General features: G+C 36.5%; 3 protein-coding genes across 19 annotated transcripts; all 3 read right to left on the minus strand.

Annotated features, from left to right (window-relative positions):
* Window positions 1–1,692: 1,692 nt before the first annotated feature.
* On the minus strand, window positions 1,693–5,954 carry LOC122314320. Of its 2 annotated transcripts, none has more exons than XM_043129818.1 (5): window positions 5,779–5,954; window positions 5,245–5,380; window positions 3,199–3,289; window positions 2,267–2,347; window positions 1,693–2,087 (listed from the first exon to the last, which is right to left on the minus strand). In XM_043129818.1, exons 1-5 carry the CDS (start codon window positions 5,810–5,812, stop codon window positions 1,950–1,952), a joined length of 480 nt encoding a protein of 159 aa, XP_042985752.1. In that variant the 5' UTR covers window positions 5,813–5,954; the 3' UTR covers window positions 1,693–1,949. The 2 variants fall into 2 exon arrangements, with proteins under 2 accessions (XP_042985752.1, XP_042985751.1); XM_043129817.1 differs by having other exon boundaries at window positions 3,199–3,292; window positions 5,779–5,952.
* A 571-nt stretch (window positions 5,955–6,525) lies between these two features.
* LOC122312591 lies at window positions 6,526–7,230 on the minus strand. The gene has a single exon (XM_043127235.1). It carries the CDS (start codon window positions 7,228–7,230, stop codon window positions 6,526–6,528), a length of 705 nt encoding a protein of 234 aa, XP_042983169.1.
* A 5,910-nt stretch (window positions 7,231–13,140) lies between these two features.
* Window positions 13,141–25,097, minus strand: LOC122313832. 16 transcript variants are annotated; one of them, XM_043129085.1, is made up of 13 exons: window positions 24,874–25,096; window positions 24,555–24,675; window positions 23,956–24,033; window positions 21,049–22,182; window positions 20,231–20,316; window positions 20,020–20,114; window positions 19,484–19,909; window positions 18,819–19,334; window positions 17,878–18,664; window positions 17,497–17,727; window positions 17,268–17,392; window positions 15,794–16,209; window positions 13,141–14,438 (listed from the first exon to the last, which is right to left on the minus strand). In XM_043129085.1, the coding sequence occupies exons 2-13, from the start codon at window positions 24,621–24,623 to the stop codon at window positions 13,443–13,445; spliced, it is 4,959 nt and encodes a 1,652-aa protein (XP_042985019.1). In that variant the 5' UTR covers window positions 24,624–24,675; window positions 24,874–25,096; the 3' UTR covers window positions 13,141–13,442. The 16 variants fall into 16 exon arrangements, with proteins under 16 accessions (XP_042985019.1, XP_042985023.1, XP_042985032.1 ...); XM_043129089.1 differs by having other exon boundaries at window positions 24,551–24,675; XM_043129098.1 differs by having other exon boundaries at window positions 21,049–21,378; window positions 21,478–22,182; window positions 24,555–25,096.
* Between the last annotated feature and the right edge of the window lie 2,829 nt (window positions 25,098–27,926).

The raw sequence follows: 27,926 nt of genomic DNA on the forward strand, positions 1-27,926 counted from the left end.
CCTCCTTCCTCTTCCCTCCCTCCCTCCCTTCTCCCACTTGCATAGGTTCATTTTTCTATCCCAAGTCAATCTATAAGACGGCTGAAAATTTGAGTCAAAATGAGTGCCACCGCACTAGTGTTTCTACTACCGTCACACATGGTGTTTCTTGGGTCAGCAACTTCATCTTCTTTGGACCTGACTCTATCATGCTCCTAGGTTGGCGCATGTCCCTTACGTGCCACCTTCGCCGCTTTATTTGGTGTTTTGTTTTCCTCAAGGTTGAAAGTGCAGACTTAGAGTTTTTTAAGTTGTAATTCATTAGTCTCCCATGTATCTTTAATTTCTATTATAGCTTTACTTAGGATAATAAAAAAATTTAAAAAAAAAACACTTCTCTTAGACTATGTCTATAGAGTATTTCATCTACTCTATCTCAGATAGAATATGAGGTTATGTGCACTCTCTCTTAGATAGAGTGATGATGTCTCTCATATTTTTGGTTAAGAGTTACATTATAGATAAGATTATGTCAGTCACAAAGAAATTTATGTATTAAAGAGTTATTATCGATTATAGTTGACTTGTACTTTGTGTATCTGACTAAAGTTGTAATGTCTCATTTATAGTAAATAAAGTTTATTGTACATCAAAAAGCTAATAAGCCGAGTCAGAAGCATATTCTTTGTGTATGATAATCTTGTAAGAATGGCACAGATGGATTCGTGTCTTTGCATGTCTTGGAATCCTTATTAGTTCATGTGGTTTTTTTGGAATTTCCAATAAGATTCATATAAACTCACATTTGATTATTAGAGCAAGTTCAAGCTTGTTCAAGAGCTATTTAATTTTGATAAAAAAAAATATTTTTTATATTATATATTATAATTTTCTCTACAAGTTTTAACATATAAAATATGAGTGTTTTTTAATATTTTTATATAATTTGTATACATCCATCAATGACAATATTCGTAAAAATTCCAGCATATTAAAACACAATTTTTTTCTTATATTTTTAAATATTTAAAACATTTCACTATAAAGTTAAAAATAATGCTATAAAAAAATTATTCTAATTTCGAAAGCAAAAAGTCAATTTTCATAAAATTAAATTTATTTTTAATTAAATTACATGATTATATTAACTGATTGAAATTTAAAAAAAAAAAAAAATTATGTAAGAAGGTTATGTTATGAGATTTTTAATCTAAATTCAAATAAATAAAAAGAAAAGAAAAAAATTATAGTAAAGCAGCAGTAAAAGAGGTTTAAGGGTATTATTACCTTTTTTTGTTTTAAAGAAGTACGCAAAACTTATACACCCTAAGACTCAAATAAAATGTGCAATGGTACCTCTTGCTAGTGTTGCAACTTATTTTATATTAAAAAAATGATCCAGCCAATCATATCAATAGAGTGCATAAAGAATACGCAAAAGTATCTAGCTATTGAGTTTTTATTTATTAATATTAGAAAGAAAAAGAATATTGCAAAACTAAAAGATGTTTTGGCAGCACCCAATTTTCAATGCGACAGAATCTCATAGATAAATACAGGCTTCGAGGTTATAAAAAAAATAAACAAATAAAAAAATAAATGCAGGCTTCTTAAGACTATTGAAAGGACCACATCAATTCTAGAAGTTAGCCAAAAGACATAGATCAAATAAATAAATAAATGCTATGCCATGCAACAGAAAATACGAAGCCATCATCCAAAACATCTCGAGGTTAAAGCTATCATCCAAAACAAACCAATAGTGCATTTGTTTTTTCCCATCGCCAAATGCTCTTAAATAGCATAAATACTAATCCAAAAGAGAAACAACCTTTATTTAGAAAAAAGGGGGGCAAGACCTCAGAATTACATATCCAACATCAAAGGTATATGCGAAGGTTAAAGATTTAAAATCTATAGTCCAAGTGCTGTTGATTCAAAGATCATATTTTGGTAAATGGGGACAAATCTCACATGGTAACTTCAACTTCAGGATCACTTTCAACTGGCACTGTAGGCACATTATTGGTACCCCTTAAACGAGAGGATACGTTGTCAATGGCTGAATTGAGTTGGCTTATCTTTTCATTCAAGGTCTCCCGAGTCTTCTGCTTTCCCAGAAAAGAAACGAAATCGGAGTATTAAAACTATTCAATTAGCAGAAAACATTGCACACATGGTAGATAACAAGAATTACCTCCAAACCTTCGTCATAAATGAAACTGAATATCAAAACTATTCAATTAGCAGGAAACACTGCCACTGGGGGTCGTTAATAAGTAATTACCTCCAAACCTTCATCATAATACATTGGTCGCCTGGCCTTCCGGAAACCATATTCATCTTCATTCAGAAGAGATCTTCTGATCTGCACAACAAAAAGAGTAAACCAGGATCAAACCCAAACTTAAACCGTCAACCAAAACCCTGAGGCGTTTGACAGACCAAACAAATTTTAAGCCCAAAGGAAAAGGTGTCGTGATTGCCTCCCCAAGCAATGGATAGTGCACAGATGATCCATTTTTCTTTGAAGATTTAAGAAGATATCCGACAATGGATCATTATTTGGGGACAATGTTATTAGGACAGGGATTAAAAGAGCCATATGTATGCATGGAAATAAGAGAGAGGAAAACTGCTACTTGTACAATAATATTTTCTCCATGCAGGGCTGGGGCCATATTGGATTAAATGCAAACATAATAATCAAACTTGTGGTGAAATGAAGGTAATAAAGTTTCCATGAGATAAAGAGAAAATTTGGAGTAGCGTGGATTTGCATGTATCCATAGCCATAGCATTGAAAGAAATAGACTTCTCATGGCCAAGGAAAAAACATCGACTTCTCACAGGAAATAATAAATCGCATAGAAAGAGGATTGTACATCAAAAAACTAAGAGTAGCATTCAAAACAATGACCTTCATTCAGTTAAAAACTAATAACGATACTCTAAACAATTAAGACGTATCCCTGAGCAGCTGGATAACAGCTAAAAAACATGACTTGGCATCTCTGCGCTTCATTTTGGACATGCAAGCCTCTACTAAATTGTGATGAGCTACTATTGGTAGTCTGCTTAGTAATGCACCCAACTCATAAACCCCTTAATATTAATTCACAGTGGGTTAACTATTGCATGTGCTTGACATTCATTAATAGAATTACCAGACATATAGTTCATAAATTTCCGTAAACCAAAAGTAGGATATCCATTCACCTGGGGAGCAAAAACATAAGCTAAAGTTCCAAACACGGCACCACCCAGAAGAACACCAGCAAGAAAATCACCAGCTCCATTTCTGGTACTGCTGCTGCATATAGTTGAGAGAACATAAAAAGAAAGCCGATAAATATACACAACCAGCAGCACAGTCAAATGATGAAGTGCTGCTTTAAAAATAAAGGCATAGCATAAGGCCACAGTTGAGTAAAATTATAAAATTAGAAGTTTCAATCAAACTCTGTAGCACTTGTTTTATGTTTCTTTTTTAATTTTAATTAAGTCTTAAAACCCACCTTAGACCAAAATTACTGTGATTAATTGGCCTTTAAGATTTTGACTTGCATTCAATGCGAATTGATCTAGAGAAATCAAGAAATCTATATCTATGAGATACCAAAGTACAAACAAGGGTTTGCTGACAAGTATATGAATGTGCAGTGATTATAGGACAAAAACACTTAAACAAACAATCCTGGAGTTCCTTCTTTCTTGATTTTTCTTGATAAGCAAAAGCTATGAGGCAAGGTAAAGATGGCAGTTAACCACAAGCAGAGTCATGAAAAGTGAAGCAAGTGCAGGCTTAGAGTAGATAATTAGAAGCATGTTTGATGGTGAGAAACAGGAACGACCAAGTTTTCTAAGAGTGTCTATTGTTCCTTTGGTTGACCCTCAATAGCTTCCTATGCTGCTGGTAAAAATATACTCTACAATATCAAACAATGTACATATAAACACTCCACAAGACTAGCTTTATCCACACATGGAGAGGAGAACATGCAAAAGCTTTATAACATTGTTTTAGGGCACCGGAATGAAACCATTCTTAGCACAAGCTTTAAATAATATGGCTACGATCTTTCATTACATGCTACTATCTCCGCCATCAGATGGGGAAAAGAACCAATCTGCTAATAAATATAATTACTAGAACATGTGCTTTCTTTGTGTCATATCAATTGTGTCCAAAAAAACAATTTTTATCAGCTGTGGCAAATAAAAGAAAAGAACTCCACAGAAGTCAAAATATGAAGAAATAGGTAGCCTAAACTTTTTAGTCTAAGAATAAGGAAAGGATCTGATTGATAGAATAGAAATGGGAAATACCACACCGGTGAGGTTTTGGGTTTGTAAAATAAGAACGGTTTAGTTATTTCACAATATAAGATAAAAATAAGGGATCAACTTAGGTAACAAAGTCGATCCCCCCAGGTATTGTGCAGCAAAGTAGAATCAAATCCCAGATAAGTAAGTATTTTCGGAAAGTAACTCTATCAATTCCATAAATCTATTGTATCTTTGAAAAATATTTCTTTGTGAGTTCTTAGTTTTATTTCATTGAGCTATTCAATCAAATATCAAGCAGCTCTAACGCTTTGTTTTTGCTTCCCTTTTTTGCCAGGGTAATCGCTTAAAGTACATGGCAGTACACTATGCCTTTTTTTCCTAGTTCATTTTTCTGCAAACAGATCTGATTCATTCATTGCCTCTATGTCTTTCAATTAAAGATATACTATAAATGATTAAATATACCTCTTCCCGTTAGTGTAAATTTTGAGACAAATGGCGATTTCACATCGTATCAAAGCAAAGGTCCTGGTTTTTAACCATAACTCTATACTCTATCCCATTTAATTAAATATTCCATGTATTGGGCTCACATATTGAGGGGGAGTCTAGCCCACGCATGAGGGGGAATGTTAAGGATCTAATATAAATATTTAAATCTACATTTTCTCATAAGCTTAAACTTTTGGAATAAGTGGTTATTTCACACCCCCAGGCCCCAGCATCAATTTTAGCTCTCCCTTGAATGAGACTAAGCTCTCAAATATCCTAAATTGAACCAACGATAATAGGCAACTTTCTAATGAACACATAATTATTAATATAGCTTCACTATAACGGGAAAGCTAAGTTTGAATTAACTCAAACTCTAAGCCAACCAATAATTATGTAAATAATGATTTTTATAAGCAGTTGATGCAGTATACAGAAATAAAAATCGAAGTTACATAGACTGTAGTCCAGAAAATGATATACTTGTACTCGGCACAAACAGATAGCCTGCGAGAAATTCCTGCCCGGTTCGATTTCTTCTGTATTATCAGTTTCGGAGTTTTTCCAAATGAATTTGGTTTTGTTGACCAGAGCTCACGCGCATGAAGTTGCGATCCACCTATAAGAAATACAAGCAATAATTTGCAAAAATACTTGCGTAGAGAAAACACACAACGAAACAATCTCAAAGCACTTACCAAAACAGCACAAAACCAACAATCGTTTAGCACCTTTGACAGTAACACGTTAATTGAGCGTTCAAAAGGGAAAAACAAAGAAAGAAACCCAATATTCTTTTGAGGAAAATAATAATACATTCCAGAGGAATAACAATTTTGGAATCAAAAGAATTCGGAACACAATGAATTTAACCCACAATTGAAAACAATACTGTAAAGTCATGCAGAAGTGTAGTCGGTGTTCTTTTATTTTCGTTTTCCTGAACCTCCTCCTCTTTTCCTTGTTTTTCTCCGACAGTTATTTGTCAAATGGATAATGAAACCCAGAAAAATTTACCTGAGATAGACACAGGAACGAAGCAGGTCGCCATGAGAGACTATGAGATCCCAAGAAAGAACGTATTTCGAATTTTCGACAAATGTCTAATAGCCCTACGCTTAGAAAGAAAGATGGAAATTAGACAGCTTTAACACCTACAAAGGCTATACACAGCTGCGGGACGTTGAGAGGAGTCGGTTCGGTTGGGTAGCAGAGAATTTTATAATAAAAATTTTGAGTTTTATTAAATATTAATATTATTATTATTTTAAGATATCAAAAAATTATAAAAAAAAAATTGTTATTAATCGATTCTTCTTCTTTTTTAATGTTTTTATTACTTACTAGTTAAGTAAATATTTTTTAATAATTTTATGATTTTTATTTATTTTTAAATTTTTTTATAAATTTAAAAAAATATTTGATAAAAATTTTATAAAAATAGATAAAAACACTTTTGCCTATTTGGTGGAAGTAAAGCCACCCATTAATTTTGTTATAAAAAGTTCAAAAAATAATAATGAATTTCATTAATAATTTGTTTGAAATGAGTTTTTTTTTTTTAAAGGAACAAGTAAGAGCCAAAAAGCCCCTACATATTTCATTAACAATCAATCAATCGTTACAATATTTTTCCTTTAACACAGAATTTTTTATCTGTGGAGGACCCTCCTCAATCCATACATTTTTATCACTACAATCAAGAGCCAATTTGGCTAGTATATGAGCTACATTATTAGCTTCCCTATGAGTAAACTTTACAGACTACCTCCCATTGTTGTTAAGCATTTTCCTAGTATCTTCAATTATAACACTATAATCTATACTCATTTCATCTTCACTATTAGCAGCATTAACCACTATCAGGGAATCACCTTCAAAAACAGCATTTGTACATCCCAACTCCAAGCAAAAGAACATAGCCCTTCTCAAAGCATATGCCTTGGCACAAGCAGGTTTCAACAAGTAATTCACACTTATACACAAGCAAGCAAGAATTTCCCCATCCGAGTCTCTCACTATAATCCCAACTCCCACCCTCATCCCAATTAAATTTACAGACCAACACATCGGGCTTCTTCCATCTAGCATAACTTCTGTTAACTTGAGCATACTTGGACCAGAATTTGCTTCATTGAATTCAGCAAAATTCTGTTGAGCAATACTAGTTAATGCTTTCGGACATTCAAACTTCTTTTCAAAGATAACAACATTTCTTCTTAGCCATATCCTCCTCAAAGTGCAGGCCACCAAACCAACCTTCTCCTCCTCCAAGCAATAATTCAGCTTCTTCCAGAGTTCCATGAAGTTCACTACTGAACATGCCCATTTCTTAACAGGACTGTCATTATCTGCCCACACATCTGATGCAGATGGGCAACTCCACAAAGCATGTACAGTTGACTCCTCTTCCCTCTCACATATTGGACACAAGCTACTATCAATTATTTTTCTCTTGGCCAAATTCATTCTGGTTGGTAGCAGGTCATGACAGGCCTTCCACAGAAAATGTTTTACCACTCCCTGCACTTTTAACTTCCATATTGATTTCTAACCAAATTCATTTTCAAACACATTTGAACTTTCCCCCTTTTCAGCTATTACCCTCGCATGCTCAAGATGATAAGCACTCCTTATAGAAAACAGACCATTACTTGAGAAGCCCCATTTCATTCTGTCTTCAGATCCCATCCTACTAAGAGGAATGCAGCAGATAGCTTCAGCATCTTCTGCACTGAAAACTTCAGAAATCAACTCTGTCTTCCAATGGCCTGTATTCAAATCAATGAGTTGGTTAACACAAGCATCTTTATCTAATAAATTCACTGGAGAGGACACCATATGAGAAGAGGATGATGGAACCCATTTATCCTTCCAAACCTTAATTTTATTGCCCCTCCCAACTTGCCAAATCAGAGCAGACTTAATCAAACCCATAGAGGACCACAAACTCCTCCATATCAATGAAGGACCACGACCCAATCTAGCTTCCAACAAGTTCTCTCTTTTAAAATATTTCTCCTTCATAACCCTTGCAACCAAATAAGAGGGATTATTCAACATCCTCCACACTTGTTTAGCCAACATAGCTTTATTAAAGCTCTCAAGTTCCCTAAAACCCAACCCTCCTCTTTTCTTTGAATCTCCCATCCTTGACCAACTCCTCCAATGGATTCTTTTATCATTTTGCATATGTCCCCACTAGAATTTGGCCATAACTACAACAATTTCTTTACACAATCTCCTTGGAAGCATGAAAACACTCATTGAATACGTTGGGATTGCTTAGACAACAGTTTTCAAGAGTATTTCATTCCCTGCCTGTGAAAGGAATGTATTCTTCCAGTTATTCACCTTATTCTAAACTCTTTCTTTTAAAATCCTAAAGGTATTATACCTTGATCTGTCTACAATAGAAGGAAGACCAAGGTATTTTTCAAAATTGCCACAAGTAGCAACTCCTGCAACTTGCTGAATCTGTCTCTTCACTGTCATTGGTGTGTTAGAGCTAAAGAAAATTGTAGTTTTCTGCCTGTTTAGACTCTGTCCTGAAGCCCTCTTATATGTACTGAGTAGATCTTGAATCTTAAACCACTCAGACAACTTGGCCCTCCCAAAAATGACAGAGTCATCAGCAAAGAGTAAATGATTTACTCTTATACCTCCTCTGGTTACAGCAACACCACTTATATCACCTCTCCTTTCAGCCATGTCAACAAGTGAGCTAAAGCCCTCAGCACAAAGGATGAACAAGTATGGGAAAATAGGGTCTCCTTAGCATATTCCCCTAGAAGGCTTGATAGTGCAACCTGGCTGCCCATTAACCAACACAGAATATGTTACAGAAGTAACACATACCATGACCAATCTAATCCACCTTTCACCAAAGCCAAGTTTCCTCATTATGGCCTCCAAGAAACCCCACTCAATTCTATCATATGCCTTTGAGATATCCAGCTTCAATGCCATGCTACCAATCCTTCCTTTTTGCCTTGTTTTCATGGTATGCAAAGCCTCATATGCAACCATTACATTGTCTGTAATTAATCTTCCAGGGAGGAATGCACTTTGGTTCTTTGAGATGATCACTGGCAGCACTTTCTTTAACCTATTAGCTAAGACTTTTGACACTAATTTATACAAAATATTACATAGGCTTATAGGCCGAAAGTCACTAGCTATAACAGGTTTTTCAACTTTGGGAATTAAAGCAATATGAGTGAAATTAATGAACCCATCCAACCCAGATTTTTCATTTAAGAAGGATAAAACAGCTTGACATACCTCCTCTCCAACAGTACTCCAGTAATTCTGATAGAAGCATGCTCCAAAGCCATCTGGTCCAGGAGATTTCAAAGGTCCCATATCTTTGAGTGCTGCCTCAACTTCTAGCTTGGTGAAATCCTTCTGCAATTCTTCATTCATTAAACCAGAAACCTTGCTCTCTATTCCCCACAAACCAGCAGCTATATCATCTGTTGAAGGGTTGGAAGAACAGAACAGATTGCTATAGTACTGGAAAAACACCTCTTCAATTCCCTTCTGATCTTTCACACATCTTCTTTGATCATCTATAACCTCACTGATGCGATTTCTTTTCCTCCTCTGATTGGCACATTCATGAAAAAACTTGGTATTTTTGTCACCAAGCTTATACCAGGATCTTTTGGTCCTATGTTTCCATTTTAAATCCTCCTTTTCAAGGAGAAGACCCAACTCCTTTTGCAATTTTCTCACAACAGAAACATTGTGAGAACTCTTATTTGCTTGCTCCATTTTCAACCTCTCAGACAGCCTTAATATCTCCTTTTCTCCATCACTAGCTTTCTGAGAATTCCACCTAAGAAGATCTCCACTACATGCTTTCAACTTCCTTTGAACCTTGATCAATAAATTTTTGTTTCCAAGGTTCTTTCCCATGCATCTTCCACAACCCTTCCACCTTCCTCATCTAAACTCCATTTTGCCTCAAACCTAAATAGCCTCTTTCTATTCCTTATACAAGGTTGGTTTTCAAGCAAGGTGAGTAGAATGAGTTTATGATCCGACTGCCTAGCAATCAAAGTCTCTACCACCCTTTCTTTAAAGATCTCCAACCATGAAGGATTAGCAACAGCCCTATCAAGCCTTTCTTTGGTAAAAGTGTCATCTGTGTGTTGATTTGACCAGGTGTACATCATAGCCTTCTATCTCAGGTCAAAAAGATTGCAGTTCTCTAGGCATTGTCTGAATCTTTCCATCTACCCTTCAGGCCTCTCCCTCCCCCCCCCCCCCCCCAACCTTCTCAGATTGTGTGATTATTTCATTAAAATCACCAATCACACACCACCCTTGCTCCTTTGCAGGTTTCAGGCTAGATAATAGACTCCAAACTGCACTTCTTTTAGAGACCTCTGGATGGCCATAAAATCCAATCAACATCCATTTCCTTGCACCATCATCATGCATCACCATGACACTAATATGGTGTTGAGTAAAATTCAGCACCTCAAGATTAACCTCTTGATTCCATAAGAGAGCCAATCCTCCACTATTTCCTCTAGCATTCACTACAAAACAACCAACACATCCCAACTTCTTTTTTACAGCATCAAACTTCTTTGCTAATAGTTTAGTCTCCATGAGAAAAACTATTGTGGGCTTCTTATCCTTTACCAAAAGGTAGAGGTCTTGAATTGTCCGAGAGTTCCCAAGCTCATAGCAATTCCAACTTAAAATTTTCATAATGATTGGCGGGGCTGTACAACAGCCCCCGCCAAAACTTTAGAATCAATTTCCTCATAACTGTCATTCACCCTCCCTTTTTTCACAGGATTTTCATTTGCAGTATCAACCTCATCAACTAACTGCAAATTACGTTTACCAAGCATCACATTTACATCTGAGCAGCCTGTATACCTTGCCCTTCTTTTCCACTTCCCTCTACTAACCACTCCCTCACCCTTATTTCTTTCAGTCTCATTTTGTTTTAACTCTGTCAACTGACTGCTGACCTTCATCACTGATTGTTTCTTCTTTGATTCCCCTGCACTCAGCATACTTCTTCTTGTATAGATTTGCTTAGGATCACTCATACATTCAGTGGTAACAATTTCAGCATTTCCTCAAGCACCTAACTGGCAGAACAAGAACCACATTTTCCAGGGATAACAGATGGCACCTCAAGACTACTATCATTGACTTCTTTCACACCACTCACCTTCAGACCAACCATCTCACCACTACTATTCGATTCCATAGATCCTTCAGCTTGTACAGGATCAATTTGAGCATCTAATCCATCCACCTTCCCTGAATTGTCATCATAAATTTTCCCCTTCCTCTCATCATGCTCCTCCCTTCCATCAATTGGAATACCACTCCTCTTCCCCATAGAATAATTGGCTCGGAGTCAAGTACCATACTGTTTCCCTGATCCATTACCATTTGAGCTAGAACAACCTTTCCCCCCATGGACAATCATACCACAATCAAAGCAAATTCTAGGTAGTTTCTCATATTTTAGAGAGATTAAGTGCTTCTTCCCTAAAACATCCATAGTTCTACCACGAGCAACTGCCTTCTCCAAATTCAACTCTACCTTCACTCTTAGAACACCACCCCATTCAGATCCACCCTCCCTTACATCAACCTCTTGAACCCTCTCTATCGACTCCCCAATTTTCTTCCCAATCTCACTTTTCATACAAAGAAAATGCAAATTATGCATCTGAATCCAGAAACACTCACTATCGAAGTTCATTTTCATCAGATGGATGAATCCATCAATAGGCTTAAGAACTAGCAGACAGTTACCAAACAACCAAAGCCTCCCTTCTAACACTCGGTTCTTATCCTCCTTACATACAAAGGTAATTACAAACAGATTTGTACTAACCTCTTGGAACGTAAAAGAGCTATCAACTCTCCAAATCTTGGCCATTGTAGAACGTAGAATATCCTTCCCCACTCGCCGATCAGACCATAACTTGCACACTACACACAGCTCTCCTTTCTTAGTAACTTCACTTAGATCAACAGAGCCTATCTCAATTACCGAATTCTCCTCCTCCATAAGACTAAATTGATCCCACTGCATCTCCAAATCCTCCATTTCTTCCCGCCTTAATCTTTAGGTTTTGATCAAGGGGAAGTAACTACCTCAGCCACTCCACGAGCACCAAGACTCACACTCCACCTATTCCCTCTCAGTGAGAGAGTTTTAGAGGAGACTCTTACTTGTTTGAAATGAGTTGAATTGACAATCAAACACATTTTTTTCTAACTTATCCAACTTTAAAGCAAATAAAATAATTTGATAAATGTTGGTAAAGGCACGTGCATCTCGTCATGTCTTTTTTACAGTAACTATCTCGTTATATTATTTTTTTTAACAAGAACATAAAATTAAGAGAATTTTCAACAAAAAGAGTCATTATAATTGTTTAAAATAAGAGAAATATATTACGGTCATAAAGAAATCTCATAAAAATAAATGAATTTTTAGAATGTCAGGTCTTTTCAATCGTAACTATCTTATTATATTATTATTATTATTATTTTCGAATGAGAACATAAAATTAAAAGAGATTTTTTTTTTAAGGAAAGAGTTTAAAACAATGTTGGCAAGAATTTAGAGCAATGCTCATATTATCATTTTGTTATTAATTTTGAGGTTCATATTTGATGTTGTCAGCACTGTAACAAAACGTTTGTTGGAGCAACTCATCTGATATATTTATAATTAGGGGAGAAAACAAAAAATGGCCTTTAGCTATTTACATTATACTTGTGCACAATTCCCTCTTTGGCATTAAAGCTATGTCGGGATGAAATATTCAACTAATATTTATTATTTTATCATTATTTTTTATTTATTTTTATTATTATTTACTATTATTTAATTTTTTTTTTTTTATTTCTATTCATAAAATATCTAAAATCAGCTCAGTAACATACGTTTGGAGCTTCAATGTATGGCATATCGGTATTTCAGAAGGGTAGTCTCGGCAGAAAAGCGCACTGCCTCCGAAGCTAAGCCCAAAGTCTGCATGGCTTTGGTTTTTCCGCCTTATAATTGCAGACAGTTTAGACTTCTTTGTCACGAGAATAAGGACGACAACTACAAGAAAGGGGAAAGAAAATTGTCCTTTCTTTGTTATTTTAAAAGGATATATTTATCTTATTTTTTTTAAATACATATATATAAATTCACTAAAAATCAAAGGCTTGTTTACAGTTGAGCCAACTCAAAGCGTTCAACCTTCTTTTTATTTTCAATTTCAATCCTTACATGCAAACTTGACAGATTACTACTACAATCAAGGTGTGTAAGGTTCGGGAACTAACTCCGACTCGAGAAAAGTTAGGTTAAATGACATAATGAGAAAGGATGAGGAATGACATGAAATCCTTTCGATGAACACGTTTGGTTTGCGAAGTCCTACTGACATTTTGACAAGTCTGCCTGCTATCATTCTCTTTATATACAGATAGTCGTAGGTATGCACTCTAAAAGAAAAACAGAAAGAAATTAACCAAAATGAAAACAAAAAATGGAAAATCCTGTATGGGGTATGAACATATGGAAAATAGGTTTCACCTATGATGCCCCGGGGAGATCAGCGTGCACGACCAAGTACACATTCACCCCAACCATGTGGGGGCACTCTAATGTACATAATGCTAACATTGCCACTCTTCTATTTGTCCCGGAAGCCACCGAAAAGCAGCCGTGAGTTACTCAAATTGTTTCTTTCGGGCAGGGGCTGCTCCGTTTTTGAAACAGGTTTTACAGTCAGTTCTTTGTCTTGAAATGGGAACGAGAGAGAAAGGGAGAGGGACGCAGAAACACCATCCTCATCCTGCTCCTTCGCCTTATCCGGGGCCTTATCTTGGTTATTTTTTCTGCCTACTTCCCCAACAAAGAAAGGCAGCATTCCTTTACTTGCTGGCTTCGTCTCAGCCCCTAAAGCAAGCTCAAGATTTGGAACCCCATCATGTAATTTATCATCATCATCAGGTGGGAGCTTTTCCCAGGGCATTGAATTCTCCCTGGATCGAAAATCACTTGCTCGATGTGAATCCACAGGAAAAAAATACCTTTCATGACTTCCAAAATCCTCTAAAATAACTTTCTCATCACAAGCTTCGTCACATCTCTTCTCAACGGACGAACAGGGACCAGGATCAATTGTTTGAGATGTAAATTTATCATTCCCAGAATTTCTACCCCTAGAAATTTTATGTCCAAACATAAAACCAAGACCTGTCTTCAGCCTTTCATCACCGCTTTCTCCATCAACCATCATTCTACTTGCTTCATTCCAGGGCATGCACTGACTCATGCCAGAAGTCTGGGGAGGAGTCTCTGAAAGATCAGAGTAGGGGCGTTTCCGTTGATTGGTCATGTCTCTCTCCATAGCTGCCTCCCTATCCACATACCCAACATCTCCCATCAATTCCCTCTCAAATTTAACTTGATCCTGGGCTCCATTCATTCTATCCTGAACATTCCCCAAGACGCCTACCCCCTTATGGCTAAGGGGAAGAATTTTCAAAGACGTCTTATTTTCTCTACGAGAAGAATTATCCCAATGCATTGCTACCTTGTCACCATTGTTGGAGCCACTCTTTTCTGATACCTGAATTGAGGTTTCAAGCTCTGCCTCCACTCTGTCCGGAAGAATCAGCTCTTTCTGCATTAAGAAATAAGTTTAATATGCATCACAGAAACCAGTGTGCATGACTAAAAGGATATCTCGTGATTGAAATTAAGTTGAATAAGAGTTAAAGCTACAAATTTAACACAGAAAATAAGGGAATCATTTCCAGGATTTATTTCCTAATGCATCTAATTAACTAGGTGTGTCCACCAAAGGTAGTTTTTTCTTCAATCCGTTCCCCCCCCCCCCTTCTCTCTCTCTCTCTCTCTCTCATGTGTCAACATACAAGAATTCTCAAATTCTCAGACCAAGCTTTCAACAAAACAGAACTTACAAAACAAGCAATCTGGCTCATATCAATATAAAGTTTAAGAATAAGAAGGCTCACTGGACTTTAACCAACAGCAAGAAAAGCCATAAAGAACGAATCAAGGCTAAACTTGGCTGAAATTTACTCTTACTTGTAACCCTTACAGTCCTTACTGATGAGAGTGCAAATTACTGTGTTCCATATGTTCATATTCTTACAGGATATACTCGTGTGCATGTCTCCATCAGTCTGTATATTTGTCAAAAAAACCACTAAACTACTTACTAGTAACAACAAATAAAAAATAGAAGGAAATACAGGGGGAAAAACCATTGTGGTTTCCATGATTTTGGCCTCAAAATCTCAGCTTTCGGCTAGATAAACTTGAGACCTGAGTTTAGCTCAATTCCAATCAGAGACCTTTGTTGGGCCCTCCATTGAAATTGATTCTACAGTTGCTAATGTAAACCCAACTCAAATCCATGGGGAAAAAAAAATACACCAAAAGCAATAATACAAAACGAGAGAAAAAAGAAAAAACAGATGTAGGAACCAGAAGGGGCACCCCATGCCACAAGGAGGGATGGGATCCCCCCTTCCCATGGGTTCCAGATCCTGCCCCCTGAAATACACAGGAGGGGGGAACCCACCCATCTGAAATACACCTGGAAGACGCATTAGACTGGAGCATCCACATGACAATATTTCTATTTATGGAGGCCTCAAATTTAGGTTAAATTAATGTGACAAATTTATCAAATTAGAAACTGGAATCTCAATGTCAAATTGTGACTTTTTTTAAGTAGCAATATCTTGAAAAGTATGAGGGCTTTCTTTTTCAATTAACCAAAGCTAAATGAAGCCTAAAAATTGAAAGAGCTGCAAGAGGTAACAGAGGAAGAAAAAAATGTAAGTGTGAGTGTATGTCTCAATATATGAGCAATATAGTCTGCATGTGAGAGAGAGAGAGAGAGATAGAGAGAGAGAGAGAGAGAGAGAGAGAGTTTAATCTTTTTTGGAAGTTTGAGAATATGCATGTTCACATCCTTCCATGAATTTGGGAGGAAATCAACTTTACCGAGGATCCACTGCTATGACTCATTTCTGGGCCTAACTGCACACCGCTTGCTCCTATCTTTGAAATGGATTTGGAGTCAAGTTTACTATCATGATGTTCCGAATTTTCTTGGTATCTTGAACACACCTGTTCAATGGAAGTTACAGGATTATCATAATTCCCACTTACTGTGGCAATAGTCTGATTAGGAGCATTGGATGTTATGACCATATTGTAAGATCTGTCACACCCCGGTAATTCTTCATCCATACACCTTGGTGAACATAGCTTCTCGGACATGATCACAACAGCGGGCGGAACATCTTTGTCCGGTGGTACCACATTCAAACTGGGAATATGTAACTTCTTTGTCGAATCAGTACAATCCACCCTCTTTCCCCTGAACACACCCCATAGAAAAAACAACATATTCCAACCTGCCAATACCAGAACAAATTTCAGCAGAAATGTCATTCATAGTCATGGTACTATGTAATCGTGCACAATGGGAAGCAAAGTTACAAAACCCGAGGAAAGGAAAAGGAAATATTTTCACCCCTAGGCATGTAGACCTCAAGATATTATGCTTAAGCTAACTTGATTAATTCAAACCTAATGGAAAATCAAATATTTGCAAAATTTTTGCCAAAAAGATAATAATCTTAATGGTTTTTTTAGGCAAAATATAGGACAAAAATAATCTTGCAAGTAAAAAGGATAAGAATGGTACAAGAAAAATTCAAGAGGCTCAACTTATATATATATATATATATATAAATAAAATAAAATAAAAAAAGAAATCAAGAGGCTCGATAAAAAAGCAATATTAACACTTATAAAAAATAGTCAACAAGATTAACAGGTGGATTTACTTTTAAGCCTACACTATCCTAGGAATATATTTGATTATCAAATTAACAGGACTTATTGTTCTCATTTGCCTTTGTGTGTACCTCTAGCATTAATCATTCTGGTCAAACATTCTAAATCTTAGGGTTTCTAATTTAAGGGTCTCCTAGGAGAATCAGGAGCGATCAGCAGCAAATAAATATCAATTGACTAATACAATACAAGGTATATCTCTGTATCTCCTATCAATATCTATATTTAAGGAGTCACAGCATAGCCATCCATATTAGTAACCTGCACCATATCCAGTGCTGTGTAGGTGTGGGTGAATATATATTGACATATCATCAACATATATGATTCCACTTGTCCCGCAGTCACAGAATCCGTGTATCCATATTGTGTCCTAGTCAGTCTTCGTATTTGTTATGATGCTCATCGTACAGGCCATGCAACATCAGCAAACTAGTTCTCGAGCCTCAAATTAGTGTAAAACTCACGTAGTAAACCCCAGAAGCCTATCATAGTTATTGTTACAAGCTACCTCTTCTTCTTTTTCCTTTTTTTATTTTTATTTTTTATAATTAGTTATTGTTACAAGATACTACAATGTGTCCTGATGATAAAATTTCTATTCGATCCTTACGCTGTGACTTCTCAGGAAGTTGGTTGGACGGAAATATTAAAAGTTCAATGCCATCAAAGTTTCCTTTCAGGGCTAAATCGTTCTTGATCATATTATCCAACAGGCTCTTGTAGTTTCTCTCATAACTGTACCACAAGCAACAGAAAAAAATTATTATCACAATAAGAAACAAGAGACATGCATAAAGAGTACCACTTCAATTATTAATAAATATTATTACATATGATACCTCTCGTGATCTTTTGCAAAGAAGTATAGAGCAATGTTATCTTCTTTAGCACCACTTTCAAAAAACTGGGATGGCCAGGTGCTAAAGCGAGGTACTTCATGTAGGGAGACTTTGTGGGGAAACTTGTTCACCACTTCGAGAACTTTTGGTGATGCACAAGTTGATAGATGTGCTTGAACTCCATCACATAATTCCAGAAGTTTTCCACCTCGGTGCAATTCAAAACGTCCCCTGCATATGAATAACAAAAGCTTATCTAGAAGACCATTTTCGAAAAGCAATATATGAGTGACATAGAAAATGAAAACAAATGATGGTGACAAATGCTTTCTCAGCAACAGGCAGAGAGACATGATTTACAGAAATGTATATGAATCTTACTGCCAGATATATTCATATTCAGGAACGATTGACGTCTTCAGGAGAACAGATGTTATAGAAGCTTGACAAGAGAAATCTGTTATTATAGGCTTTCCAACAGAAACAATGGTTGAACATGAGCCCCCCAGTTTGGACAAAAAAGCATCAGTTCGGTTTGAAGCAAACTGCTTCAAAGTGTTGGCGGTAATCTGTTTAGATGAGTCGGAGATAGAACTCCCAAGAATAGCTTGCCTCTCATGACTTCCTTCAGACGAGACAATATCCTTAGATTTATTCGAAACCAATAATTGATCCTGAGAAGCTATTTTGTAATTCAAATCTGTGTTTGACACGGACAAGTCATCAGGTTGATCAAGTACTCCTTTCTTCCTGTAAATTTCAGGCCTTCTCAGCAAAGCAGCATGAATTGCAGCTTTTAACTTGCTGCCTTCATGCTTTTCCCCTTTAGAACTTCTTGCGGCAGATGCATCAGTACTAGAAGCCTGCAGGATACTGATTGTGCAGAACTCTGCAGCATGCCCAGTATCTTTACATTTTTGGCAGAAAACACTTTTGGAGGCACTTGTAGCAGTAGGCCTTGGGCGAATACTGCCCTCCCTAGTTTTCTCATATTGATTTGTTATCTCCTGGGACTGAGGCAAGCCATCTTGCACAGTTCCATCAGCATAATTGGATGGTCTCCCATCATTCAAAAAATGAGTGGATAAGGGTTCATCCTTAACGGCAACTTGATTCAACTTTTGTTCAGCAGCAGAACTGCACATCCCACTAGTAGATGAAGCTCCAACTGCATTAAGCAATCACAAAGATATCATCTTGGCTTCACTTGATCAACAAAAGAAAAGTTGACTAACCACATAAAAAAGCATCAGAGAAACAATGAGCATAAAAGAAATTGATATGGAATTAGCAGTCCCTTCATGAAGAAGGCAATATCGCACCTGAAGTAACTGGAATTTCTACACCTTTACGACCTAGACTGCTGTAAACTTTTGATAAACTTAATTTCCCATCAGACTGGACAGCCTTTGACTCTCGGTTGTTGCTTAAATATGAAGGCAAACTGGTTTCACCACGAGACGTGAGCTTTTGGTCAACCTTAGGTGTTGAAACAGTGGAACTAGTTGTCGTTGAACTGGCCATAGGACGATCCTGTTTACATAAATTTTTTCTTTCAAATGTACCACGTTCTTTTGCTTGTTTCGATCCTTTTAGATCTTGAACATCAATAAATTTAGATGAAAGCATTTTAACTTTTGATTCAGCAGCATTTGTACATCCTGAGTATGCAGATTTAAATGATATAGATTTGCTTATCCTTCGGGCACGCCCCTCATTCGTCTCAATGGAGGTATGTTCTCTAGCACCCTTCTGCTTTTGAGGAAAGTCTTCATCTACAAGTTTAGTGTTTGTTTTGTAATTTAAGGTGTTGAATGAATTGGATTTTACGAAAGTACCTGTACATGGAAAAATAATCGATTGTTTCGTTAAAAAACTCAAGTAAAGGTGGGCATACAATGAGTGACCCAAAGCTTTTGCACAGGTAATGATATATCATACACATAGGTGGGGGGGATGTTCCCACCAGCATAATCTATTTGCTTACCCTTGGGTTTTTGAAGCCGTGCACCGGTCATAGAAGAGCGTGCAGTTTCAAAAATATCATTACAGGAATGATTGGAAAGAGACGTTTGATCAGCAGACTTTACTTTTCCCTTATCTAAGCTCTTGGATGACAAAGCTCGAGATAGTTCAACTATTCTGCTGGGACTTGATGGCTTTGGCAATCCTGTAACTATTCTGCTGGGACTTGATGGCTTTGGCGATCCTGTAACTATTCCGCTGGGACTTGAGGGCTTTGGTGGTCCTGTAACTATTCCGCTGGGACTTGAGGGCTTTGGTGATCCTATAACTATTCTGCTGGGGCTAGAGGGCTTTGCTGAAGCCACTTCCATATTCTCTGCATGCCTCTTGCCAGAAATATGCGTACTGGAAATGACTTTGTTTGTTCGTTTTCCCTCAACTTCTGAACCTTCAAATTCAATTTCAAACTGAGATTAGAGAATATTTAAAAGCAGACCATGTATGGTGTCCATGTTCTCTCCTTTTCTTTTCCAATCAATCTGGTTATTTAAGCTTTACCTTGCTTCTGATTTTCAGATTCCTCGGCAGATTTGCATTCTTCACACAGCCAATCACCTTCAGGAAGTTTTTGGAGCATTTCTCGCATGCAATAGCTGATTGATATCAATAGTGTTCAGAATCATACTTATCACAAACTTATATATCAAATCAGTATAAGCAACTAACAAAAAGGGTCAACCAAGAGGGTTGATAGGTTTTTTATGCTTACGTGTGCTCTGCACCATCACTGCACCTACTACATATCGCAAGTAAATTCTCACGACCTTCATCCCCACAAATATCACATACTTTTACCTGTTTTTCAACATATTAAGTCAGCAAGATGATGATTTTCTAGCTAAAACAATGATTTCAACAGTAAGAACAAATATCAAAGAGTAAGGGGGGGTTCTTCCATCAAAGGAAAAAATAATGCAACAGACAGACAATTACAGGCACAAAAAAGTGGGGCGGGAGAGAGAGAGAGAGAGAGAGAGAGAGAGAGAGAGAGAGAGTACAAGGAGCAGGTAAGCCCCAACTTCTCTGCAGAAAATATCATGTACCAAATTAGCCCATCTGGGGATCCAAGGCCAATACCTAATTGAAACCTTTAGAAAAATCCCTTCTTTTCTTCAGCATAATGTAAATAATTCCTAGGAGTTGTTTTATATTTTATTCATTTTACAATAAGAAGATCCATTTACATAACATCAATCACATTTGAGATACCCACCTCAAGGAGAGTTATAATTTCTAAGCATAGCACCATTTGAAGTTAGTAGAAGTACAATTGTGTTCACATTCATGGAAGCCGCATTCTTGTTACAGTAAGTAATCAATCAAATGCACACATGCAATGATATTTATCTGAATTCCGGTTTCAAACTATCTAGAAAAACACCTAAGTATAGCAACGATGCATTGTGGAAAAGAGGGCAAGGGGACCCACGGTTAAAGTCAAATGATTATAAACAAAAAACAGGAAAAAAAAAATCAAATTAGGAAGAAAAAAGGGAGGGAGAGGATAGGGCAAAAAATAATACTCACATCTTGCTCCACAATGTCCGACTCATCACTTCCATCCCCAGAAACAGATTGCAAAGGAGGCTCATGCATGTCAGGTAACTCAACCAATTCCATGGACCTGACATTGTGCTCATTCTCACCTAAAGTTTTCAAAGTTTCCTTTGGTGAGTCCGCGCTATCCATCTTAGTCTCTGCTTCGGACTTCGGAAATTTTTTCATGGAAACCTCAGTACTGCCACAAATAAGGCCACCTTTATTTGCAAAAGATTTCTGGACAGAAACAATGTCGGATGCTGCCTCTTTAATTAATGACAAATTAATATGTTCCGTAGAGCACTCCAGAACTTTATCCTGAATATGAGAGGGTGGACTCTTTTCCATAAAATTTGTATTGCAAGAAAAAGATATACCAGATATTCCACTGTGAGAATGGGAGTATGGACTGTGCACCTTCGGTGTGCTACTGCTAGCATCTGCATCTTTCGAAATAGGGAACTCTAATGTGCCAAACTCGTTGAATTGAGTTGCCTTGCATGATCCCTCCGGACCTAAAGTACCAACTAAAGCTTTACTACTGATATTCCTGTTGTGATTACTAATTGCTACATTCGCATCATTCGCTCCACTCACACATGATGTGCTATCATCATGACCTTCTTCTGATTTAATTTCCTCATACTTATTTGAGAAGTTTCTCTTATCCAAAACACATTGTGCTTTGGACGAAATTTGATCATCTGAGTTACTTCCTCCAGAAGCCAGCTTTGGAAGCATCTCAAGATCTTCTGAGGCATCAGATATCACAGAAGACCTTAAGGTTGCTTTACTATCAGCATTTTCACAGAAAGAATCATGACCAGAATTAACACTGAGAATGTTACTGGTTTCACTGGTGGCATGCTGTAAGCAATCAGACGCTCTACTCTTAATAGAAGATAAGGGACCACTCTCATTAAGAGAATACTGACTAGTAGCATTTGCACGACAGCTTTCATCAGAAAACTCCTCAGCCTTTGACTCCATCAGAGCTCGGTTCAGATGCAGACAAGATGAGCAAGGAGCGAAGCACACATTACAAGTCCCAGACTCGCCTCTCATATGACCCCTCTTACTCAAGGTACACTTCCCAAATTTTGTTTCAGGTTGAGAAGATGCCTGATAAAAACCAAGGCAGTAACTGAGGAAGAAAGGAAGAAAGAAAAAAGAGAAAACCACGATAAAATGTTGACTTTCTGGTTCTACCATCCAAAAACAATATACATCACATAAACATTCTAAGGCCTAGTAGCTCATGCACCAATTAGATGCCTTTTGGTTCAGCTAACTTACATTGAACTCATGCCCCAATCAGATGATGTAGCATACCATAGATAAAATATATAAGTTTTACTTATCAAAAAATATATATAAGTTGTAAAAAAGGTTAAATAGAAGTCATGTTTGACTTGGTAATTGCGATTCAATTACACATGTTCCTGGATTAGGCATGGTGTAAGCCTAGGGTTCACCATTTAGTACTTGTTTTAAAAATAAGTAAGTCATTGTATCCAAAGAGTCACAAAGTCAAAATGCTAATTCATCTTCTCCCTGTCAACAGCAAGACAAAGTGAAACACAACATAACATAGAACAAGTTTATTAGTCCATGAAGTTAATTACATACTTGATAATGAGTGCATGGACGAACAACAGAATATTAAGCTTTGAAGAATTTGGTAACATGACACAAACATTCGAAGCCACTTCACCTGATTCCTCATGCACTATATAATATTATATGAACACAATCAATTCTCTTTAAGCTAATCCCAGAGTCTATGCACGTGTTTGGCTTTACTTTTCAATATTTTTCAAAAACTTTCCGGAGAAATTTTCATCTACAATCTAAACATCTTTGAAACCCCAAAATTTTGGAATCCCATAATATCTGTATTTCTTGAAAAATAAAACAACGCTAAAAATATTATATCTAAACACCTTTTCAAATCTCCCTACCCACTTTTACAAATCCCAATGCAAAACATATCTCAAATTCCTTTCCGAACAACTTCTCATTTTTTTTATATGACAATAAAAAAACAACTTTCAAAATCCTTTTTCAAGAATTCTAATAAATTCTAAAAATTTCACTAAATAAACATGCCCATAGAACTGGAAAAATAGCATACCTAAATGTTGAAAACTAAGATATACATAACCACACTCCACGTTTTTCTTATCTGACAATAAGAAAACACATTCCAAAATTCTTTTTCAAGAATTATAACAAATTCTCAAAATTTCACTAACTAAGCATGCCCACAGAACTGGAAAAATAGCATACCTAAATGTTGAAAACCTAAGAAATACATAACCGCACTCATCTACAACCTTTTTTTTTTTTTTTTGGTCGGTAACACGCATCTCCATATGCACAAGTAACTTATTGTCTAAAGAAATTCTAGAAGAGTGAAGCACCTCGCATTATACAAAAATAATAGCTCTATTTTTTACTTTGAAAGAATAAAGATGCATAAAAGAAAAAGATAAAGATAGAGAATCCACCAAGAAAGATTAAGTTCCAAAAATAAGACACAACAAGGAGAATCCTTTGACTCTCTCTGTATTACCAAATTACGTCATTAGGCGGGCGAAGACTGTCCAAAGGATATGTAACCGGGAGTGAGCCAGATTTTGAAAAATGGCAAAAGACCCAGATTGGGTACTTTGTTGGCCAAAAGTTGCATTTTCTGGTGGTAAAATCCGAAGTATTGAACAAGACAACTGTCCAAGGATTCACAGACATATAAACTGAAATTTTTACAAGGTTGATATTAAAGCAACTGAAAAGCTTCATGAAAAGGAAAAGACAAAGTAGATGATAAAAACATTTTGGGGAGAAGCAAATAGAAGATACTAACAACAGATATAAAGTACCCTGTCATCTCACCATGTTCTTTTCAATATCATGATCTTTCTCATCTACAGGCCCTTGCATCCGATAACTCCCTCTCAAGACTGGTGATATCTAAAAAGCATATCCAAATTACATCAATTGCTATCACCACAAAAAGAGAACGCTTCCAATGCACCTAATAATTATACCAACGTAGCAACAAAACACTGGTAGCAACCAAAAAGAAAAGTCATGCCAAAAGAAGCCACAAACCCGACAGGCAAAAGATGGAAATATAGGCAGATGACCTTCACACTTGTCAAATATCATCACCTCAGACATAAATGCAGCCATACATAGATGTACAAACAAATTGGGCTGGAAACGAAATGCTTCAAAGTAAAGCACTATCATGAAATATTAAGGATGCCAAATTCAGACAAATTTCCTCATGAACCAAAACCTTAATAAACTAGTATATAACCAAACAAACCCTAAACCAACTAATAAGCTGCAATCGCTCATAGAAAATTATGTCATTTCAATCCCAGAACAAAGTTGACAGAAAAAAGAGTTCAAAATCGAAAGCAAAATCAATTAAGACAATTGCAATTAGAAAAAACCAAAAACCCCTCATTTTGAATTTTACATGCCTCCGCTTCGGCAATCGACTCGGTCGCATTGTACAACTCCTCCACAGTACGTTCTCTCCGCTCGGCCATCGCCGCCACAACGATCAATCGGCTGTACAATCAAACGCGAACTCCGAAGAATCTGTAAAATTTCTCTCAGTAATTGCAGAGAAACTTTTGCTCTGATTACTAACCAGCAAGTTGTGCCAAAATTTTGGGTTCCAGAGAACAAAGCCAGATGAGCTTCCTACTATATATTATTACGGAGGATCTGATACATATCTTGCCATTTATTACGCGTAAATAAGAATAAATACAGATAAAATAAAGAATCGTATACCCTGTTTCTCTCTCTACTTTCTCTCTCTATGATCCGAAGAAAAAAATCGTTGAAATGAGTCTCCGAGAATCAACCTTCGTGTGAGCTAATTGGAGCCTCTCTCTGTCTCTCTCTCCCAAAATTTGCTCTCTCTCGAAAATGAGGGAAAACTCTCTTTCTCTCTCTACTTTTTTTTCTCGCTCCAAACTAAATTTTTCTTTTTTTATACATATTCTCTTCCTCTCTCTCTAGACTTTCTCGCCGTTCTCTCTCAAGATTTTCTAGGGAAAATTAGATAAATATTTTTGTATATTTTGCTGTTTTATTATTATTGTATATATTATGAGGCTTTAGGCTTTGTATTTTTGTATAAAAGACCATAATGCTGCGGAGGATATAAGCGAATTGAGCGCGCGTGCCAATCTTCCGTACGGTTTTTGTCTACGTGCGTGCGTAAGAAGATTCTGTACTATAAAAACGCGCGAGTTGCAAAGGTTTGGGGTGATTGTACACGTGGGATCATCTAGCGGGGGATCTGTGTTTGGCTTCTGTAGTCGTGTGGGGGTCAAATTCTTCCCACTACGATCACTTGTTTCAAAAGTTTTGTTCAATTAGAAAAGGGAGACAGCACAACTTGTTCATTGGTTCACCAAAAGACATAACAAAAATCAAATTTATAAATTGACATAATTCGTTATGATATAATAAATCTATATTTTTTATATTAACATTTTTATAATTTAATGTTGTACTATAATAAATTATATCAATTTGTAAGTTTCATTTTCTTTTATATTTTTGTGTACAATGCATATTATTGGATTGGTGTGACTTATCCCAAGGAGCCCACTTATCCTAGAACTTGACAACTAAAGTGTGATCGGCCCACAAGTCAGCGAAAGGAGAAAGGGGCCAAGGGCCCATGCGGAAAAAGAGTAGACGTGAAATGATGGGATGCCGACATATCTAACATCACCTTGCATATGCATGTAGTGGTAGGATCACATCATTCTCAATGAAAGACATGGAAGATAGACAGGGATCCCAATACGGCCCTCTGTCCCTAACAATGTGCAAGGTGCAAACCCTTGTTCCTAACAAAGCGCACAGAAAATGGCCACACTCACCAACCTGTCAAAATGACTTAACTTGGGATATGAAGGACCACCTTGGCAGGCAATATAAAAGTCAAGCACTAGATTAGAATTATGAACTTAGGGGTGGGCAGAGGGGCTCTGCACCCCGCTGCATCGCCCAGTTCGCCTCGCCCCTGCATATGCAGGGTAGGGAATTCGTGCCGCAAGGGCTTGGGGCAGGCGCCCCAGCCAATATAAGAGCCTCCTAGTGGAGGCGAGGGATGAAGGGGGCTAAGCGATGCTCCGCATTGTTTATATATATATATATATATTATATAAATTCAACAGTGCCGTTTCATTAAGTGAGTTAAGTTCGCCCTTGGCAAATTCTTCTAAATCTTCTCGTCTTCTCGAACACTCTCTCCCAAACTCCTCTCTCTGTCTCACTCTCAGTCGCACTCGCACCTCTCTCTTGCTCTCGTTCTCTCCTCTCTCTCTCTCTCGCACGACGGCATGATATCCAAATTTCAGTAGTTCTAGTTCATGTATCCTTTATCGTCGTCGTAAAGGTAAGACTCTGCAATCCAAATTTTCCTTTTTTTTTTTTTTTTGGAGTTTTGATCAGAGATTGGAGAATGCATGGATTGAATCGGAGATTGAGGATGAGAATTTGTATGTTGTGGATCATAAATTGTGATTGTACATGTGTATTGTATTTGTGAATTTGTTTGATTATTTTTATTATTATTATTATTATTTTTGTAGTTTTCAGGGTTTCAGATTTGGAACCCTAATTAATCTAGGAATGGAAACCCTAAATTGTTGAAACCCCTAAATCAATTTAGGGTTTAAACCCCCTTTTATTTCTTTGTTTGTGTTATAATTAAATAAATGTTCTATTTTCTATCTTTTGTAGTGTAATCTATCTGTATTTGATTTTGTATGTAAGGGCACACAAAGTCATGGTCAAAGAAAGAATATTGAGGGCATGCATGTAGTTCTATTACTTCCATTATTCCATTCCAACCCACCTCCTTTTATATAATCTGCTAGTTTAATAAATATAATTTTTAATTTTTCTTTTCAGGTTTTAGTATTGGCAAAAGAACAAAAGTTTATTCTTCATAAATATAAAAATATTAGACCTTAATATGTATAGCATCCCTTTGGGTTTGTCTCTTTCCAAAGGAGAAATATATAGTATTCTTTGAGTTCCTTAATTCTGAACCATATGGCAGGTTACTACAGTTTTGAGATAATGAGAGATCAAGGCTTATCTTTTGTCACTTTCCTTTTGTGTTTGTGTCGTGTGTTTGTTTAGAATTAATATGAATAAGGTGCTAGAATTCTAATTATTATATGACATGATAAAAATGCTAAAACTCATGAGATCAAGCACTTTGCTAATTTGTAGAAGTGGGAATTTGCTGTTTATGACGTAGAGGATAATATATATATGTGTGTGTGTGTGTGTGTGAGTAATGTTAAATATAGGGTTTGAATGTATAAGTCTTGCGTACTTTCTTTGAAAAAAAATGTCTGTACTATTAAAAAAATAATTGATTTAGGGGTTTGCACTTTGCATTGTTTATTGTTTATTTGGTGTATTATTACATTTTTTTTTTTTAATGTCTTGTATTTGATTGCACTTTGCCTTGGATTGCATTTTTAAAAATTTTTATTATATTGGAGAATCATGAATGTCTCCTCAAAATGATCCAGATTTCAGTAATAACTCTCCTACCTTAGCTAATACCTCTACTTCAGAACCTAACCCTACTACAACCCTTATGGAGAGTACACCTTGCCCTACCCCCAAACCCACATAGGGCAAGAAACCTATGTCCATAGTTTGGTTTCACTTTACCAAATTAGAGGGTGGTGACCCCAATAACCCACAAGATAAATATAATCACTATGAAAAAATATATGGATGTCACTATAGGAAACACAGTACATCCCAGATGAAGGTCCATTTAAAGGAGCAATGTAAAAAGA

Source organism: Carya illinoinensis, chromosome 6 (genome assembly GCF_018687715.1).
Source record: "Carya illinoinensis cultivar Pawnee chromosome 6, C.illinoinensisPawnee_v1, whole genome shotgun sequence".
NCBI lineage: Eukaryota > Viridiplantae > Streptophyta > Magnoliopsida > Fagales > Juglandaceae > Carya > Carya illinoinensis.

What these genes read in the sequence shown, in the direction of transcription:
- LOC122314320 (XM_043129817.1), bottom strand. Translation starts at nt 5,812, where the DNA reads ATGGCGACCTGCTTCGTTCCTGTGTCTATCTCAG. An exon ending in TCTGTTTGTGCCGAGTACAA is followed by an intron (nt 3,293 to 5,244) that starts GTATATCATTTT and finishes AACTATATGCAG; the next exon opens with CAGCAGTACCAGAAATGGAG. An exon ending in CTTATGTTTTTGCTCCCCAG is followed by an intron (nt 2,348 to 3,198) that starts GTGAATGGATAT and finishes TTTGTTGTGCAG; the next exon opens with ATCAGAAGATCTCTTCTGAA.
- LOC122312591 (XM_043127235.1), bottom strand. Translation starts at nt 7,230, where the DNA reads ATGAATTTGGCCAAGAGAAAAATAATTGATAGTAGCTTGTGTCCAATA.
- LOC122313832 (XM_043129085.1), bottom strand. Translation starts at nt 24,623, where the DNA reads ATGGCCGAGCGGAGAGAACGTACTGTGGAGGAGTTGTACAATGCGACC. An exon ending in AGTCGATTGCCGAAGCGGAG is followed by an intron (nt 24,034 to 24,554) that starts GCATGTAAAATT and finishes TATGCTTTTTAG; the next exon opens with ATATCACCAGTCTTGAGAGG. An exon ending in ACTTCCTGAGAAGTCACAGC is followed by an intron (nt 16,210 to 17,267) that starts GTAAGGATCGAA and finishes TGGTATTGGCAG; the next exon opens with GTTGGAATATGTTGTTTTTT.